The sequence below is a fragment of the Panthera tigris genome, chromosome F3 (assembly GCF_018350195.1).
Source record: "Panthera tigris isolate Pti1 chromosome F3, P.tigris_Pti1_mat1.1, whole genome shotgun sequence".
Taxonomy (NCBI): Eukaryota; Metazoa; Chordata; class Mammalia; order Carnivora; family Felidae; genus Panthera; species Panthera tigris.
This window is the reverse complement of record NC_056678.1, coordinates 44,800,037-44,817,016: the sequence shown is the minus strand read 5'-3', so window position 1 is coordinate 44,817,016 and position 16,980 is coordinate 44,800,037. Positions and strand designations below refer to the sequence as shown.

The window sequence follows — 16,980 nt, the reverse complement described above, 5'->3', positions numbered from 1 at the left end:
GTTGGTTAAGCATCCGACTTCAGCTCAGGTCATGATCTCATGATCCGTGAGTTTGAGCCCCACCTGGGGCTTTGTGCTGACAGCTCAGAGCCTGGAGCCTGCTTCCGATTCTGTGTCTCCCTCTCTCTCTGCCCCTCCCCTGCTCATGATCTCTCAAAAATAAATAAAAACATTTTTAAAAAATAAAAAAAAAAAAAAAAAGAATCGCCAGGGAAGCTCATCCACATTGCAGTTCCTGGGCTACACCCTTACTGATTGGAATCATGTGGGCGGGGTCCCAGAATCTGTTTTGAACCCGGACACCAGCCTATAAAGAGGAAATTGAGCAGATTCTGAAACACCGAGACTATAGGCCTGTAGCTCTGGGCACTGAAAGAGGCACCAGGCCCTCCAGAGTGGGCTGCACTAACCGCATGGGGAGCCCAGATGTGCCCCCACATCCTCCTAGTTAGGCCCACTTTTAACATGGACTAGCCTATTTTAAGAGGATGCTCGCCATAAATCTAAATGCCATGTGGATTCTTTCCAGATATTTGTGACCGAACTGAGCCACTGACTGAACTTATCTGACACAAGAGCTTCTATTTCTTTTTTTCTTAAGTCTATTTATTTATTTTGAGAGAGAGAGAGAAAGAGAGAGAGAGAGAATGTGAGTGCACACACAAGCGGGGAAGGGGCAGAGAGAAGGAAAGACAGAATCCCAAGCAGGCTCCACGCCATCGGGACAGACCCTGATGTGGGGCTTGAACTCACGAACCATCAGATCATGACCTGAGTAGAGATCCACAAGTCAGATGCTTCGCTGACTAAGCCACCCAGGCGCCCCAAGAGCATCTGTTTCTTGATCTACCCTGCACAGGATCCTCACAGCCAAGGGAGGGGCAGGGGGTGTGCAGAGAATTAACGTGTTTCAGGCACTTTGTGGAAATATCTGATCTATTCCTACCTGTAACTTTGAAAGATGTCATCACCACTTTACAAATGAGACCGAGGCACGGTGTTTCAATACACCCTCCACAGCGACACCAAAGAGTCATATCTTTAAAATACCAGTTGGCCTTGGCTTTAAACCTGTTTCTATGCTTCCCTGAGGTAAAGCTCAAATTCCCTAGTGTGGCCTACAGGACCTTTTGGGTCTGGCTGCCCTCTTTCCTCAACACTGACTTCCCACTTCAGCTTACTCCACAGTGACACACATTCTTACAGTTCTTTCCATGCCGTGGCTGTGCCGTTCCCACTGCCGGGGACGCCTGTCATGCCTTCTTTGCTAGGCAACTCCACTCACCTGCCAAGACCTCACCGGAGTCCACTGCCGCCCGAGTCCTTCCCTGACCTAACCGCGGTCCCCTGTGATGACGGTGACGTAATGCCACACTTGACCTGTGTGTTCCTACTCTCCTCATGACACTGAGATGCCTCCCCCATCAAGGTGAACTCCTCTGGGAGCAGGTGAGGCATCGTAGTCACCTGTGTGGTTTTGGTACCCATAACCGGGCCTGGCACAGTACGGGTGTTCGGTTCATGCCTGAGGAACCGAGTGGGCTCATTTTAAGTGTCGTGTTAGGAATCACTACAGAGGACAGAAGGAGTTTAAGAGGTCTTCAGACACCTGAGGATCTTACAACGTTCTGAATCTGGGCCTTGGTCCAGTTCCTCGCACAGAATCAGAATTTCTGCAGGAGTTTAAATCGGGGGAGGCGTCCACGTCCCAGCACAGGAACAGACTGGAGCCTTTGAGGATGTCCTCTGCTGGGCTCTGCTCATGAGATCACAGAGCCTGGATCATATCATGTCTCAAAAATCCACACTTGGCTTTCAGGCATCCCCTGGCTCTTCTGCTGAGCTCCACCAAGCATATGTGATCCAGAGGCAGCCACAGCTGCCAGGGAAAATCCATGCTGGGACTTCCCTACAAGGCCATTGATGAACCAGAAGTGTCAGCCTGAACTTCACGCAGGCAGAGCAGACCAGGCGTGCCCAGGGCCCAGGGCCGTGGAGAGGCAGCAGCTGGTTCCAGGGGCCCCAGACTCTGAGCCCATTGGGTATAGATGACCCCATGGACGCCACCCCCCCAAATGGCATACGTGAAGCCACTTAGGCCCGATGCAAGCAGCCCCTCGGTGCCCCTCCCCTGGGTCTTTAGAGGGTGCTGGTCTTTTCCATAGAGAAGCAGCATGGACGGTATCAGAATGCAGGACCCAGGTCTCCTCACTTCTGCCCTGCTGGGTCATTAGGCAGGGTAGCCTCTGAGGACATGGAGGTTTCGTGAAGACGGGCAGGAAAGATTTCTGGGGTGATCTAGAGTCAAGCATAGTGTTGTTTTCATGCTTCATGCACAAATGGAGCCTCCCACACATCTCCCTCCCCTCATGGGGCTACTTGACTGCATTCTCCCCCACCCCCTAGGCTAGGTGGGTAGCTGAGTTCTGCTTAAGGGAAGGCTGGATGTAGTGCGGGGAAAGACTGCGTTTGTACAAGTCTGAGTGACCAGGCACCGTTCTAGCTTCTAGGCAAAATGAGGGAATACTCAAAATGGTCCACAGCAGTGCTTAAGCTCGATATTTAGGACACAGCCTAGGTTTTGAACAGTGGTGGGGAATGGGGGTGGGGGAGGAGTAGGCCCTTAGATGGTAGATTTGAGTTGGTGGGGGAGAGAGATCTCCTTTCTCCCCAAGTCCCAGGCCCCCTATAAGTCCCCCCCAAATGACTAGGGGCAGGAGAAGGAATGGGCAGGCAAGCCCTCCCAGCAGGATGCCATCTTCCTTGGACTTTTCCCTGAAATTAGGGCCCATTTAGGGGAAAGGCAGGGATCAGGAAGTGACCAGTCCCGCCTCCATTTCCCAGTCCTTGTCCTCACAGATCCCCACCCACCGCCTGCTGGGATGTCAAGCACACACACAGCCAAGAGCCTTCCCCTGCCTCACAGACACAGCCCAGCGAGAGCCACTCAGAAGTAGAGAAAAAGAAGGCCACGCCACGTTTATTCCACTTCTTCAAGGTGCAGGCCTCTTATCTCCTTTGGGCACTGGGCTTACGGGCCTGTGCTCACTGTTGACAGTGGCTGGCTGCGTCTCCCAGAGCCCGGCAGTGCCTCGGGCAGAATGAGGAGGGCAAGGGTCCCCGGGGACCTAGCACCTGGCCTTGACCACCCATTCTCTCAACTCTGCCAGGCTCTGCCAGACCAAGAGTAGAGGCAAAATCAGGCTCTGGAATGCCTGGGGCTGAGGGTGGGGAGCCCCAGAAATCGTAGGAGAGGGGAGGGTTGTATGTTCCCTGGGGAACCCCTCAAGAGGAAGGAAGACTGAAATTAGGTCGCTTGACCTAGCATCCTAGGGGAACCCCTGGAGGCCTCCTCTTCTGTTCCCTGAGAAGTGAAGCCCCGTAAACCAGAAGAGGTGGGTGGGCAGATCGATGGGAGTGATCTGAGTCTCTTCTCCCCCCAGGCGGCCTGCCAGCTTTAGCCACACAGGCCCGGGAGACGGAGGAGCCGTACCTGAGCCTGTGTGAGAGAGACACAAAGTTCAGCCCAGGCAGTGGGGCCTGACGGAGATGGCCTGGCACCCCAGGTCCTACTGTGCTGCTTCCGGCAGAGAGGCAGTGGAAGGTAATGCTGGTGACATCTCCCAGCTGTTGGCCGGGAGAGAGGTAGGCTGATGAGATGGGACCAGACATCATCCTGTGTTAGGTCCCGCACTGCAGGCAGGAGAGCGGGCTTTGAATGATTCTAATGCTTCAGGATGTCGTGCCCCCATGGAGCTCGGACCTCAGGAGTCAGGGGCCGACGGGGGCCTACTTAACCTGTAAGGAAAGCTACCAGTTAGCTTCCCCCACCTAGGCAGAGAAGCCTGCAGCCCGTAACCCAGGACCCAACACACTCAACTTTCAGGAACACCCAGCCATTTTATCCTGAGCTGTCCCCTCGTCGTGTCTTTGACCCCCGACTCTGGTCCTCATCCCTGACTACACTTTAGAATCACCTGGGGAGTTTACAAAATCCCCAACCTCCTGCGGCACCAGAGTCTCTGGAGGCAAGACCTGGGAGCCACTCTCTTCAAAGCTCCCCTGGTGAATCCAGTGTGGCCAAAGGTCAGGAGCAGCTGAGGTGGGGAGAGGAATTCAAGTTGTTTCTGTAGGCTCTTTGGCTACAGCTCTGAATAAGGAAGTGAAAATTCACTAAAGTTTTGAGCTATCTGTAAATAAACTCCATATCACAGCAAGAAAAATTTATGTCAGCACTAAAATTGGAACTTCCTGCCCACGAGGGCCGCTTGGGAAAGAATTCCGCCCCCCCCCCACCCCCTTGCAGGGGTTTAAGAGGATGGATTCTCCCCTTGCTGGGATGGGTCAGGGAGGAGCTCCCTCCTCAGCCCAAGGACCCTGAAAGTCAGGAAAAGCGTAAGTTCTGCTCCTGGCTCCCCAGCTCCCAACACTTGCCATTTAGTGAGCCCTTTTCTCTGTGCCCCTCCTCCCCAGCACATGGTGTCTCTCATCCTGCTTAGTCCAACATCAGGGAGGGGCACCATTCATTCCTATTTCACAGGGGAGGGAACCGAAGCTGAAAGCAGGACAAATCTCCCAGGTTCATGCCCTTTGTACAGAGCAGCCAGGAGTCAGGTCCTGTTGGAATTTCTGCAGATTCTTTCCACTGCGCCCCAGGTTGTCCCGTGGGGAAGCGACAGACTAGGCTGGTGGGAAGGGTGTGGGGTGTGCGCACACATGCACAAGTGTGTATGTATGTAAACAGGCACTCTGACCTTCAGGGCAAGGACCATCCTCGATGCCGAGATTAGGTCCCCCCTTCTCCTTGGTATTAAAAATGTGCTTTATACAAGCAGGACTACTAGACGGCAGGGCTTTTTCCCTTTCAAGTGCGCTTACTTGGATATGTGAGAAGTTGGTCAGTCTGTTATTCTCCAGCTCTCTTTTGTGAATGTCACTGGTGCAAAAAATCCAAAAGTCTGAGTCCTGCCGCACCCCCTGTGGTACACCTTGCCCCCTACCCTGGGGAGGGGACCCTAACAGGAGGTGATCCAGAGTCTCTGAGGCTGGGCCCGCAGCCTGGCGGCCCTGGGAACATGTGCACAAAGACGGAGCCCAACAGGGCGGGAGAAAGGCCTCGGGCAGTTAACCCACGTTCTGTACTGCGGTTTCCTGGTGTGGGACATGGACAGCAGGACTCTATGGATGGTTGCGGAGGTTGAAGGGCTCGGTCTGGGGAAGGCATCAGGCAGAGTCCACATTCTCAGGGAGCAGGATGTGGCCACAAACCCACGTGCCTCTGAGTCCTCCTGTCTGACTTTATTGAGGCTCACGTCCTCAAGACTCTAGTGAAAGCCTACACCGCACAAAGATGGCGACCCACCTAAGGACAAGGCCAAAGCTCTGACGTGACTGGAAAAGGGACACCTGTCATCAAACTTGCATGGGCAGGCACAGGGACCCAAGGGTGGCTTGAGGAGCCGCCCGTCCCCACACACAGTGGGAGCTCCTTACCCTTCAATGATGCGGTTGTTGTCCTGAAGGTCGAAGGCCAGCAGCTTCACCTCCTCGCAGAGCTCCTGCATGCTGTCCAAGGCAGAGGGCAGAGAGGCGGCTGTGGCTGAGGCCCAGCTGCCCGCCTGACCCCTTCCCCAGGAAGCCCGCCACCCAGACTCTCTTGATTCCTGCCTCCCAGGCCTGAGGCAGAACCCTTTGGGCTCTCACCTCTGCACCCTCCCCCTCCCCCACTATTCCCTTCCACACACACTTCCCCTCTTCTCTCCAGCACTTACTGCAGAACCAGGTCTGTCAGTGCAGGGCTGGGGTGGGGAGCTGTGGGGGGTGCTGAGACCTGAGCCCCCATTGTTCTGTCCTGAAGGAGCTGGTGAGATAACTGGTCAAGGATCTGAAGGGAAAGCCACACTTTAGTCAGGAGGGGGGGCCAGCAGGTGTGTTTCTTTGTAAGGGAGGTGTGAGTAAGGGTAAGAAAAGGGTGACAAAATGGCTCTCAGCCTGCATCCCTGGGGCACCCAGAATGCCCAAGCCTTTCCCACAAGCTCCTGCTTCCCACCCTGGGAGCATGGCTGACACAGCCACCCTCCCTCGACTGTGCTTGGATTTAACGGTCCAGACTGTCCAGTTCTCCTCTGGGTCCAGCCCACAACGCCATGGCCCAGCCCAAGCCAGGAGCTCCAGAGAAGGGGCAGGACAGCCCAGCCAGCCTCTGAAGGGATGAGGCTGGCTACAGGTGCCACGGGCTGGGGACCAGAGAAGCAGCCTTCCCAGAGCTGCCTGTGTGGGGGTCTCTTCCCAGAGAGCAGACTAAAAGACCACAGAGAGATCACGTGGCCTCTCTCAGGAGTAGCTTGGACACTTCCCGGCTCCACAGGGCCCGAGGAAGATGTCCCAGAGTTCTGGAAGCTGTCTGTGCAGTGACCTTCAGTCTCAGATCACCAGGAAGTGCCTTCCCTTCCCTCTGTCCCCACCTCAGGGCACATTTGTATGTTAGAGACCTCCAACCCCACAAAGTGCTTGGGCTTGGTTGAAGGCAGCCCTGCCCAAAGGCAGGGGGATGGCCCCGTGGCCCCAGGGTGCCGGATTGACCTGGCTTCCTCTCGGCAGCCCCGGTGCCCCCTGAAGATCTCGCACCTTGCTGAGGCTCTCCTGGGCTCCCTGGGCTTCTGTGTTAAAGGCAGCCACAGAACAGCTGACCATACGCAAGCGGATCCTGGTCTCGTGCGCCTCCCTGGAGAGAGCAGGTAAGAAATCAGAGCTGGGTTTGCGCGTTCTGACAGGGGCCCATCCAGCCGCCCTTCGGGTCACCACGCAGACACGGGGAGAGGCTTTCCAGACAGCGGAGGATGGAGATGATGGGTCCTGGCATCTGCCCCCCTCACTGCCTCTTGCCGGGTGCGCCCTCACCTCTCACGGAGGGCACTTCTGACTGAGACTGTTGAGGGTCCGAGCAGAACCACGGCGGGAGTGCACAACCACATGTGGCTGGGCCCACCACACATGCCAGTGAGGACGAGCTCGGGGCCAGGTCAGGCTCCAGACAGACAGAGGAAGCCCACCCCAGGGCACTTACTACGGGAACGGCCCCATTTCCAGAGCAAATCAAGGTCAGGACTCTTTTACGAATTCTCTTTTTCTCTAAGTGGAGGGAGTGGGCAGGACCATTTTCCCCACTGCACAAAAAGGAAACCAACCCAAGGACAGATAAACCAGTGGTTGATTCTCACCCCCGCCTACACATTAGAATTACCTGGAGGCGCTTTTAAAGTGCTGACTTGCAAGCCTGACCTCAGACCAATTAAATCAGAATTTGGGGTGGGGAGGGGTGGGGTGGGGTGGGGGGGTGGAGGAGGAGATGTGTTCTAATGTGAGGATGGGTGTCAGCCCCATAACAAGCCCACAGGTCATACGGGCCTGGGAACCTGCCCTCTCTTCTCAGGAGGGGCCGGTATTCCCACAGGCAGGGGAAGGAGGGAGGGACTCATCGGAGAAGGGAAAACCCAGAACTCCTACAGGGGGCCGTCTGAGAGGGTTCTATTCAAGGGCCGCATCCCACTTCTCCCCAGAGAGGGGGCTTCCCAACACAACCACCTGGAAACATGGAAAGAAGCCAGAGTTTCCAGGCAGTCATACCCACAGACTAGTCTTTGCTACTTACTAGCTGTGTGGTATTGAGAATGAGACCTGTGCCCTGAGCCTCAGTTTCCTCATCTGTGAAGTGGGGTGAGCGTGTGTACTGCGTAGGTAGATGTTGTGGGATTAAATAAGCTAACGTACAGAAATCTCCCAGGTGCACAAAAAAACCCCTCATGTTCTGGTCTTTGTGCCTTTACTCCCACCTCCCCTCAGTTAGGGCTCTGCAAGCCCGAAGGGCCAGGCTCAGAAGGGCCCTGGGGGTCCACGAGCTCAGCTCAGTGGGGAGGGTCCGACTGTTACCTCATCCACTTGCCGTGCGTGACTAGAGATGTCTGGTACTTCTGCACGCACTTCTCCTGGAATACCTGCAGGAGCCTTTTGGCTAAATGACCGAAATTCACCCTGAAAAGACAGAGAGACCCCCAGGCACAGAGATAAGCAACGAGAGCCACCCGTGCACAAGGGCAGCATCCCTCAGTGTCCACCGCCTCAAGGCCCACGGCAGGGCTGCCTGTCCCAACAAGCAGGAAATGATGCTTGCACACATGGACTGTGGAGATCGGAGTGGCTGGAACACACGACCCAGCAACAGAGAGATGTGGGGGAAGGACAAGGGGGCCTCAGAGAACACACATGCTCACAGGCTCAGTCCTCACAGGGGAGACGAGATGGTTCTGCAGAGACTGAGAGACCGTGTGTGTGTGTGTGTGTGTGTGTGTGTGTGAGGGTTAGGGACGGGTGTAGAGCTGGGGGAGTAAGTCTACAAATAACCACTGAAGTCAGGGAGGGTCTCCTGCAAGAGGAGAGTCCAGCATACAGAGGAGCAGAGAGCAGTGCGAGGGAACGCTCCGGCAGAGGTCAGAAGCCGGAAGCGGTAAGCGGGGAGTCAGTGAGGGCAACTAGGAATGGAAATATTCCAAACAGTCTTGTTCATACTAGAAATAAACCCAGTTACATCAAGACTGCTTCAGGGAAACCTCCCTCTGAGTCAGCTACACGATCTCCCTCCCCTGACCCCAGATAACCTGCCCCCACATACAGTTACCCGCTTTTCTTCTGCCTAAGCCCGGATCAGAGCCCTCCACCCCATCCGGTCAGGGACAGAGTATCGCTCCCGGCGACACCCACCCTCCCGCTCACCCACCTGCCAGGGGCACGGGCCACTCACTTATCCAGCTTGTGAATCTGCTCCTCGTTGTAGCCGAGGCCTGAAGGAAACAGACAGGAATGGTGTCGCCTGTTTAATTAGTCAACGAAACAGAATGCCACAAGGGTCTGGGGACAACTACAAAGATGAAGGCAGCTCAGCCTGGGCCCTCAAGAGCTCAGTGGACCCAGAAAGGTCAGGAGTGAAACAAACAGCCAGGAAAGGGTGTGGGGGGCGGGGGCAGGGGGGCAGGCATGAAGCTGCAGAGAAATTGCCATAAGGTTCCTGGGGCTGGGGGTGGAGAGATGATACTTGGGGATACTTTCAGGCGGGATGTGGTGGATGAGGACCTTGAAGGAAGCATGGTCAGCCCCAGCTCCTCCTCCAAGGTCATCCAAGACCCCTCCGGAGTGGCTGATGCCTGCAGTCTGTGGGCCCCATTCCTGACCATTCGAGCTGCAGGCAGAGCCAGCTGGGCTCTGCAGCAAGGGGCTGGATAAGCCGGGCCACCACCCTGTACCTCGCCTTCATTCTCTACCTCCCCCCTTCTTGGACCAGCCACTTTTGCCAGAAGAGCTGGTTTTCACCGCCTTGGCCACCTCCTGCCAATGCTCACCACAGTAGGGAGATGCTGCCCCCTCCTGGGCTTCAAGGGAATGGGCCTCCCGGGAGTGACCTGACGCTTGAGTTTTGCCTTGCTGCCCCCTCCCGGTTCCCTAATGGCAGAACCCCCTCCCTGGGATCTTTGTCCTGGGCCCTGCTTTCAGCTCTCTGAGCACTCGTGAAGTCCCAGCTCCACGTCCCAGCCCAGCCTCCTGGTAGCAGGAGGTGGTGGGCAAGTGACCTCATCTCATCGAGTGGGCTTCCTCATCCATCGTCTATAACACCAGGACGGGTGTGAGGAGAGAGAGAAAACCAGGAAGCATATTTCGGAATGGCCTCTTTCAACACTCCAGGGGGTAGCAGTCAAGAGTTATTCTTCCTTTCATTTTTAATTTTCATAAAGGACTCTTGCAGACCCATGGAAACAAAACTCTTTGAGGTTGTAAAGCGGAGTGGTTAGACGTGTCCAGACCTGGATTGCTTGGGCTATTTAGTCTCCCAGGGTCTTGGTTTCCTCACCTATAACTAGGGGAGAGTAATGGTGCCTAGCGAGGTGCTCAGAAGGGTAGTGATGCTAGGACGATGGAATCCCAGTGACGAAGGCAGAAAAGCCTCCGAGGGTCTCCTGAAATCACAGCAAGGAGGCCAGCTGGGCGTCAGGAACAGGAGAGTCTCAGTTTCCCCATCTCCTGTGCTGCTCCCCTACCCCCCCCCCCCCAGCCAGACCCAGAGGCAAGACTGAGGCTCCCACGGAGACAAGATCATCCGGATCTGTATGTCTGAGTCGGCAGCCACGAGACACGGGTGGTTACTGAGCACCTGCCGAGTGGCTAGTATGCCCGAGGAACTGAATTTTATTTTAATGTAACTAATTCAATTAATCAACAACTTAAAGCTGGAGCAGTGTAAAATATTGTTTTCCCATGGAACACAGCTCTATGGCTTTGGTGAGACGACAGCTCACCTGCCAAAAAATTAGCTTCTGAACAGAGATGTGCTGTGAGTGTCCAAGACACCGGGATTGTGAGGACTTAGCACGTGGCAAAAAAAAAAAAAAAAAAAAAAAAAGGTAAAATATCTTTTTAGTAATTTGGTTTATGTTGATTACATGCTGAAATGACAATTTGGACACATTGGGTTAAATAAAATATACCATGAAAATCAATTTCACCTGTTTTTACTTTTTAAATTCTGGCACGTAGAGAACTCACAGTTAGGTATGTTTCTGGCATCACATTTCTATGGGTTAGTGCTTTTTAGATAATTCTAGGGATGGAGGAGAACTTGACACTCAAGACCAAGGCCTTCACACATCGGGAGATGTTTGCTACGTGGGTGGAGAGGGAGAGGGTTGGCTCCTGGTGTGTTAGTCCCCTAAACCCAAGAGTCAGCTGAGGTCTCCCAGGCCCCCAGGTCCACAACCCTCCCCTAGGTTCCATCTTACCCTGTCCCGTGATGGCAGTCACCTTGGGCAAGCAGCTGCCCATCCCTGAGCCTGTAAATGAGCTGCCCCCACCCAGAGGGTCTTTGTTCAGATGAGTAGATAAGACAGGCTAAGTAGTTGGCCCAGTGACTACACGACATTTCTTCAGATCCTCCCTTATCTGGGAAACCTGGCTGTTTTAATGAGCCAAAGACACAGCAGGTAGGGAAACATTCCTTAAACTGTAAAGTGCCCTGCAGAAGTGAGGGGTCTCTTTCAAAGGCCACCTCTCCCATAGCAGCCAGGCTCCAGCCAGCTGAGTCCCCCACCCATGGCATCTAAGCCTCTTACATGGCAATAGGTACAGGCTTCACGTCCCTCAGTTCACAGAGGGACACGGCCTAGACCAGCTGCACCCCGGCTGGCCTCACATGCACCATCCACATAGGGGCCTCCAGTGGCAACACCGGTGCTGTATTGAGAGAGAGCCGGATAAGCAGAGGGAAGGAAGGAAGAGGGAGAGATGGGAGAGAAGAGAGAGAGCAGGGAGGAGTTCGCTCTCCCCTTGGCTCACCTGGCCTCATTCTGGATTTCTTGAACTGTTTGTAGATGAGGTTCATCTTGTCCAAACAGCACTGAATCTGCTGGATGCTGTGGGCAGGAGACAGGGACCAGGCAATGGGAGAATCCAACAGCACAGAGGAAAGGGTCAGGGAGCGGTTGGCATGGCCGGTGGGGGGCGGGGGCCTGGGATAGCGGAGGAGCTGCCTGCCTGGGGAAGGAGCCTCATTGCCACAGTTTTGGGGTCTAGTCTGGAAATGAGAGTGACTTTCCTGTCCCTAAGCTTGTTTGAAGTGCCTTGGGGACGGCCAGCCACCTCTCATTCCCATGCTTATTCCTTCTCTTTCTCTCTCTCTCTCTCTCACACACACACACACACGCACGCACATACGCACACAAGGTATTGAGTAAGACATAAGATAGACAAAAAGCCAAGGGGACAGGCCACGGAATGGCCTTTGCTATACTAGAAGGCTTGAGAACAGAATCCAGGAAGGACCCTGAGAGCCTGAGAGCCTGGCAGTGCCTGGGGTAGATGGGAGAGGAGCAGAAATCTCTCTTCTGGTTGCCTGGGAAGAATAGAAACATTGCCCTCTTGGTATATTCAACGCCTGGCACACAGAAGGTGCTTAAATAATGAATCAACAATCCCTGTCTAAAACGAGAATGAATCCAAGGGTCCTCAGTCTTGCCTGGAGGCAGGGGAATGAGGGAGATGACCTCCCAAGGACCTTCACCTCCTAGGGCTTAAGGTCATTATTGTTTCTTCCTTCCCCCTTTCAGGCTGGATACAAACACTTTGTTTGTGTGTGTGTGTGTGTGTGTGTGTGTGTGTGTGTGTGTTGTGGGGGGAGAGGTGCTCTTCCTCACCCTCAGGCCTGTTTAGCTCCACTTCCTTCCCGAAGTCCCTCCCAGTGACCCCATCTCAGCTATTTCTGGAGCTGGACTCTGGGCAGGGCCCAAGCGGGTTCCCAGGGCTCTGTGGGTCACCTGCCCTTTGGAGAACCTGGGGTGAACAAGACCTCACCACCAGTTTTTAGCCAAAAGACTCGGGCTAGATACGGTCTTCTGATTTTAGAAAGGTAATTCAGTTACATAGGCTGTATTGTGGAAGAACCCGAGTGAGGCCTGGTTCAGCATCCCTTGTGAGATACACCCCAAGTTCAGAGGACTGTAAGAATGCTCAGTGTAGGTGGGATAAAAGAGACTCATGCCAGCTGAGGTCAGGTTTTGCAACCAAAACAAACCAAAACAAACCCAAACAAAACAAACCCTACGGCTTTCAGAACTCGTTGATTTTGGAATTGAGGGCCTGGGTTACGGATCCGGATCCGTGTAGGCACTGAGTGACTGATCAGGGCGGAGCCACATGCACCAGGCTGCTGGGGGGGGGGGGGGGGGGCGGGGCATTTTGTTGAAAGAATGAGGCTGTAGAGGCTGTAAGTCCCTGGTGTAGGCCGAGACCATGGGTCTGGAGGTAGGCAAACCTGAGCTGAGGATGCCACCACCGTCACGTGTCATTGACCGGCTGTGACCCAGGGCACATTAACCTCCCTGAGTGAGCTTCCACATCTACCAAAGCAGCGTGCTAGGGGTATTGTTATTTTGAGGATTAAATGAGACGCTACAAATAGGAGCGCCAACCCAGGGAATGAGCAGAGCAAGGGTTCACAATAGAAATGGAACAAAATTATTCTTTTATTTAGACCCAGTGCACCTGCGAGGATTTCTAATTTGCTCTCTGAACTCCCAGAGGGGTGCGGGACCCCAGATCCTTTTCTACTTCTGGCCAGTCTCAGGGGACGGTCTTGCACATTCTTGGATCCCACGCCACTACCCCATGCCCCAGCACCCTTGCCGAGATAAGGGAGAAAGCGGATTGATTCCTAAAAAGGCTACTGGACCTTCTGAGCTGTGCACCCCTGCCCCCACCCCCACCCAACCAGAAAGGAAAATCCCACAGACCTTCTGTCCGCATGTACCTGATCCCGGTTCTTCATCAGCTCAGAGCTCAGGTTGCTTAGGCTCATCTGGGTCTCTGTGATATCGTGGGCATATCTGGAGAGGGCCTCAGCCAACTGGAGGACAAGAAAACAAAGGGCAGACCCCCAGAGGGTCCTCAGCTTGGGGTGCTGGTGGCAGCCTGACTTCCCCCCCAACTCTGCGCTTGACAGTCCACCCACCCCCCGGCCTCACTCACAGCCCGCAGCTTGGACCTCAGCTCTGTGACTCTCTTCAGTTCCTGCATTTCAGGCATCCCAGCCACACTGCTGAACCTCCAGGGAAGGACAGAGAAAGGACATGTCTGGGGGATTGGGAGGCAGAGCTCCGTGACCGCATGCTGAGTATGACATCTTTGGCGCAGCCTTGCTGGCTTCTGGGGTATGTGGGGAGTTTTGTGGTCGGATCAGAGGAACCGACTTCAAGAGGCCCCTACTCACCAAAGTCGTACCGTTGCTGAGCACTGCAAAGAATCAAGATTGAGGTGGACGGAAACAACGTGAATCTATGAAAATTCAGAGTCCACGAAGCAAGGCGACTGTTAATGAACTCCTTACTAGGAATATTTACAACTAAAGGAAAAACTGAATTTTCTTCCCAGTAGATACTGTATTTCATGATAACCGATAGCTTACTAATAAGGGGAAGCTAGATTGCATAGAATACTAGCCAACAGTATTCCAGGACCTGGTATTAGCATCGTGTTGCCCCCAGTGAAATTATTTGTTTGGGGATGGTGTTAAAACAAATGACTCATGATTAAGGCACGGACACTTGTGTTCTGCCAAAGTAACAGCACACTGGTTCTTTCACAGGGAAAATGTGACCACACAATAGAGGAATTAGCCTGTCCCCACCCAACGAGGGGAAGATATGAAGTGTGTTCAGTGTCACTAGGACGTATTTCGGCAAAAAAATGTTCAACTTGAGTCCATCCAGGCTTCAGAACTCTCAGTTTATATAAAATGCTGGGAAAGAGGGAAAAAAACCAAAGGGTATCGAGAGGAAGCACTAGGCAAGTCCAGAGAGTGGGACAATGGGTGTTTTCCCTCCAACATGCTGGTGTCATGAAGGGGGAGGGGAGAGGCAGTCTGTCTTGATGCAAATAGATTTAAGGAGCATAACAAACACAAAGTGTGGTCTTGGATTGGATCCTGGTTTGGACAAAACCAGCTAGAAAAGTAAAGCAGGGGCTACTTAGGGAACGTTGATTATAGATGGCTTTAGATGAGATGAAAATGTATTGGCATGGGGTTGGAGAGTTCATTAGCTGAGAAAAGCAGGTTCTAGAAGAGCAAATACTATAAAATCTCATGTTGGTGAATATATATACTTTAAACACATAGAGTAGAAAACTACCTAGAAGGACGTGCACTACTCATGTGTGACAGCCTAGCCCTGGGCGATAGGACATAGCACTTTTATTTCATGCTTGCTTATCTGTATTCTCCAACTTTCTACAATTAGCATATACTATTTCGATCACGATAACGCTCAGGGGAAAAGAATCCTGTGCTTTGGCTTGGGAGTGGGGGGGTACGGAAAGCAGAGGGGAGAGAATTAGGAATGACGCGGAAGCCTCATGAGGGTGGCGGTGCCGCCCACTTTGTTCACCATTGTATCTCCAGTGCGGGGCAAAGTGCTCAGCACACAATGGTTCCTCAATACGTGGTTGTTGAATGAATTAGTGAATGTACAAATGGATTTCAGGGTGTGGAATAATTGCTGGCAGAAGAGGAGGAGCCCGACCTGGTCCAGCTGGGCAAGGAGTCAGGGCAGACGGGTCTGAGTGCTACTCGTAGGTGCCACCTTGCCTGTCTTGCATGATCTGGGCTCAGTCACTGCAGCTCTCCAAGACTCAGGTTCTTCATGCACATAATGGGGAGATAAATCTCCTTCCTGCTGCCCAGTAGAGTGTTTGTGGGCATCAAACAGGACCTCAGAGCTAGAGCTCTTGGCTAGAGAGCATGGACACACATTTTTGGTGGTGGGCGTGGGGGAAGCACTGGGGCTCCCGGAGCAAGTCCTGGCTGCCTGAACGGGGCCACGGCATGGCAGCGGCTGCCAAAGACGACCAGGGAGCTTCGGGACACAGGCAATGACACTCTGCCAAAGGAGCCTGGCTTCGAAAGCCCGTCCTGGGGAGCCCGAGGCAGGAGGAGTGTGCTGTGGGAGAGGTGAGCAACCAGGCTGGGCAATGGCAGCCACTTTATGCCTGGTGCTTGTTAAAGTACCCCAGACTCCAGAACCGACAGGTCGAAGGATGTTCAAAAAAGAATGGGATCACAAAGCATCAGAGGCAGGAGGCCTCAGAGATCATCCAGTTCTCTCATTTTGAAAAAGGGGTAATAGTGGCTCAGGTGGGGAGAGATAACTGTGGCCTGAGGTCCCTAGTGAAGAGCGTGGACTGGCCCTCTGACTCTCTGCTCAGTGATCTTCCCGCTGTCTGTACTCCTCCTTGGTGGGAGGCTGAGATATGAAGCAGGCACTCCTGAGCCTGACTTCTCTAGACACACCAGGCCTCCAAGGGCCCTTGCAGCCAGAATGGGAAAAACGGCAGCCAGCAGACCCGGGACTCCAGGCCCAGGGCTGGGCTGTCCCTTCTCCACAGTCCTCATAGTCCAGGGCAAGTGGGCAGACAAATACCGTAAATACTTTCTCTACACACTTCTTTCCTGTTCAAGAACCTACAACAGACCTCCACTGGCCATTTTATTGGGGTCCAATCTGCCAACTGGACCTTCTAGGACCTCCAGGCATTCTCTCCTCTCCTTTCCACTCCTCCACCCTGCTCTACCTTCACTCTGGGATATTTTCCATTTTTTTCCCATTTTGACTATGGCTTCAACAAACATCACCAGCATCCCTTCCCCCGTCTCTTCAGTCACAACCCCCTTTTCTGTCCCTGCACAGGACCTCTCAACTCAAGGTATTCTCTTTCACTCTGGCCTTAAAAGCTTTACCTCTTCCAGGAAGACCTCCACGATTGCCTTTCCCCATATCTAGTCTTTCTTTACCCAACCATCCTATCACCTGGGAAGAGCTACCTCCTGCAGGGGAATGTGGGCCCCTCTGTGCATGGGGCCACATCTATCCCTGGACCCCCTTTCTGTGCTCTGGACAGAGCTTTGAGGAGCAGTGCTGGTGCCCCTGCAGCCCCTTATCTCTACCAGCCAGGCCAGGGACTCTGTTCCTGACATCTGGAGACTCTCCTCTGCCTCCTCCCGCACCACTACCACCCTATCCGCCCCATCATCAGCATTGCTGCTGCCAAGCAAGGGAGCGGTGAGTCAACCCACTGCTGGGAAACTCCCGGGACCTTCCTGAGGATAAGGGCCAGGGGTGTGAGGGGTGGGGATATCAGGCATGTTCACGCAGTTTCTGCTCCTTGGTCATTACGTGTTTCCTTCTGGTGGGGAAGGCTTTCCTGGCCTGCAGAGCCCCCTTCTCTCAACTGTACCATAGCCCCCATGCCTTCCAAGATTCGGGGGGCTGTGCCCACGGCTCGGAAGTGCTCCGGCCATTGGAGTCCTCCTGCTTCTCATCTCCAGACTCTTCAGCTTGGTTCCCTCCTCCCCTTCTTCCCAGTCTCCTCACATCTGGCCCATCACCCCTA

The 16,980-nt window shown here is 53.9% G+C and overlaps 1 protein-coding gene across 7 annotated transcripts in view; it reads right to left on the bottom strand.

The window, feature by feature from the left end:
• Positions 1-717: 717 nt before the first annotated feature.
• The window catches only part of IKBKE (inhibitor of nuclear factor kappa B kinase subunit epsilon), a 29,900-nt gene continuing 13,637 nt past the window's right edge, over positions 718-16,980 (bottom strand). For 4 of the 7 annotated variants that reach the window (XM_042976041.1, XM_042976043.1, XM_042976044.1 and 1 more), the window contains 9 exons: positions 13,564-13,639; positions 13,329-13,441; positions 11,377-11,453; positions 8,798-8,837; positions 7,930-8,031; positions 6,628-6,724; positions 5,772-5,884; positions 5,494-5,565; positions 2,955-3,798 (listed from right to left, as the gene is read on the bottom strand). In XM_042976041.1, the coding sequence (XP_042831975.1) occupies positions 3,765-3,798; positions 5,494-5,565; positions 5,772-5,884; positions 6,628-6,724; positions 7,930-8,031; positions 8,798-8,837; positions 11,377-11,453; positions 13,329-13,441; positions 13,564-13,639 (724 nt within the window). In that variant the 3' untranslated portion in view covers positions 2,955-3,764. Of the gene's footprint in view, positions 2,299-2,954; positions 3,799-5,493; positions 5,566-5,771; positions 5,885-6,627; positions 6,725-7,929; positions 8,032-8,797; positions 8,838-11,376; positions 11,454-13,328; positions 13,442-13,563; positions 13,640-16,980 lie in introns of those variants that run through there. The other 3 variants (XR_006213874.1, XM_042976042.1, XM_042976045.1) reach the window with 3 other exon arrangements.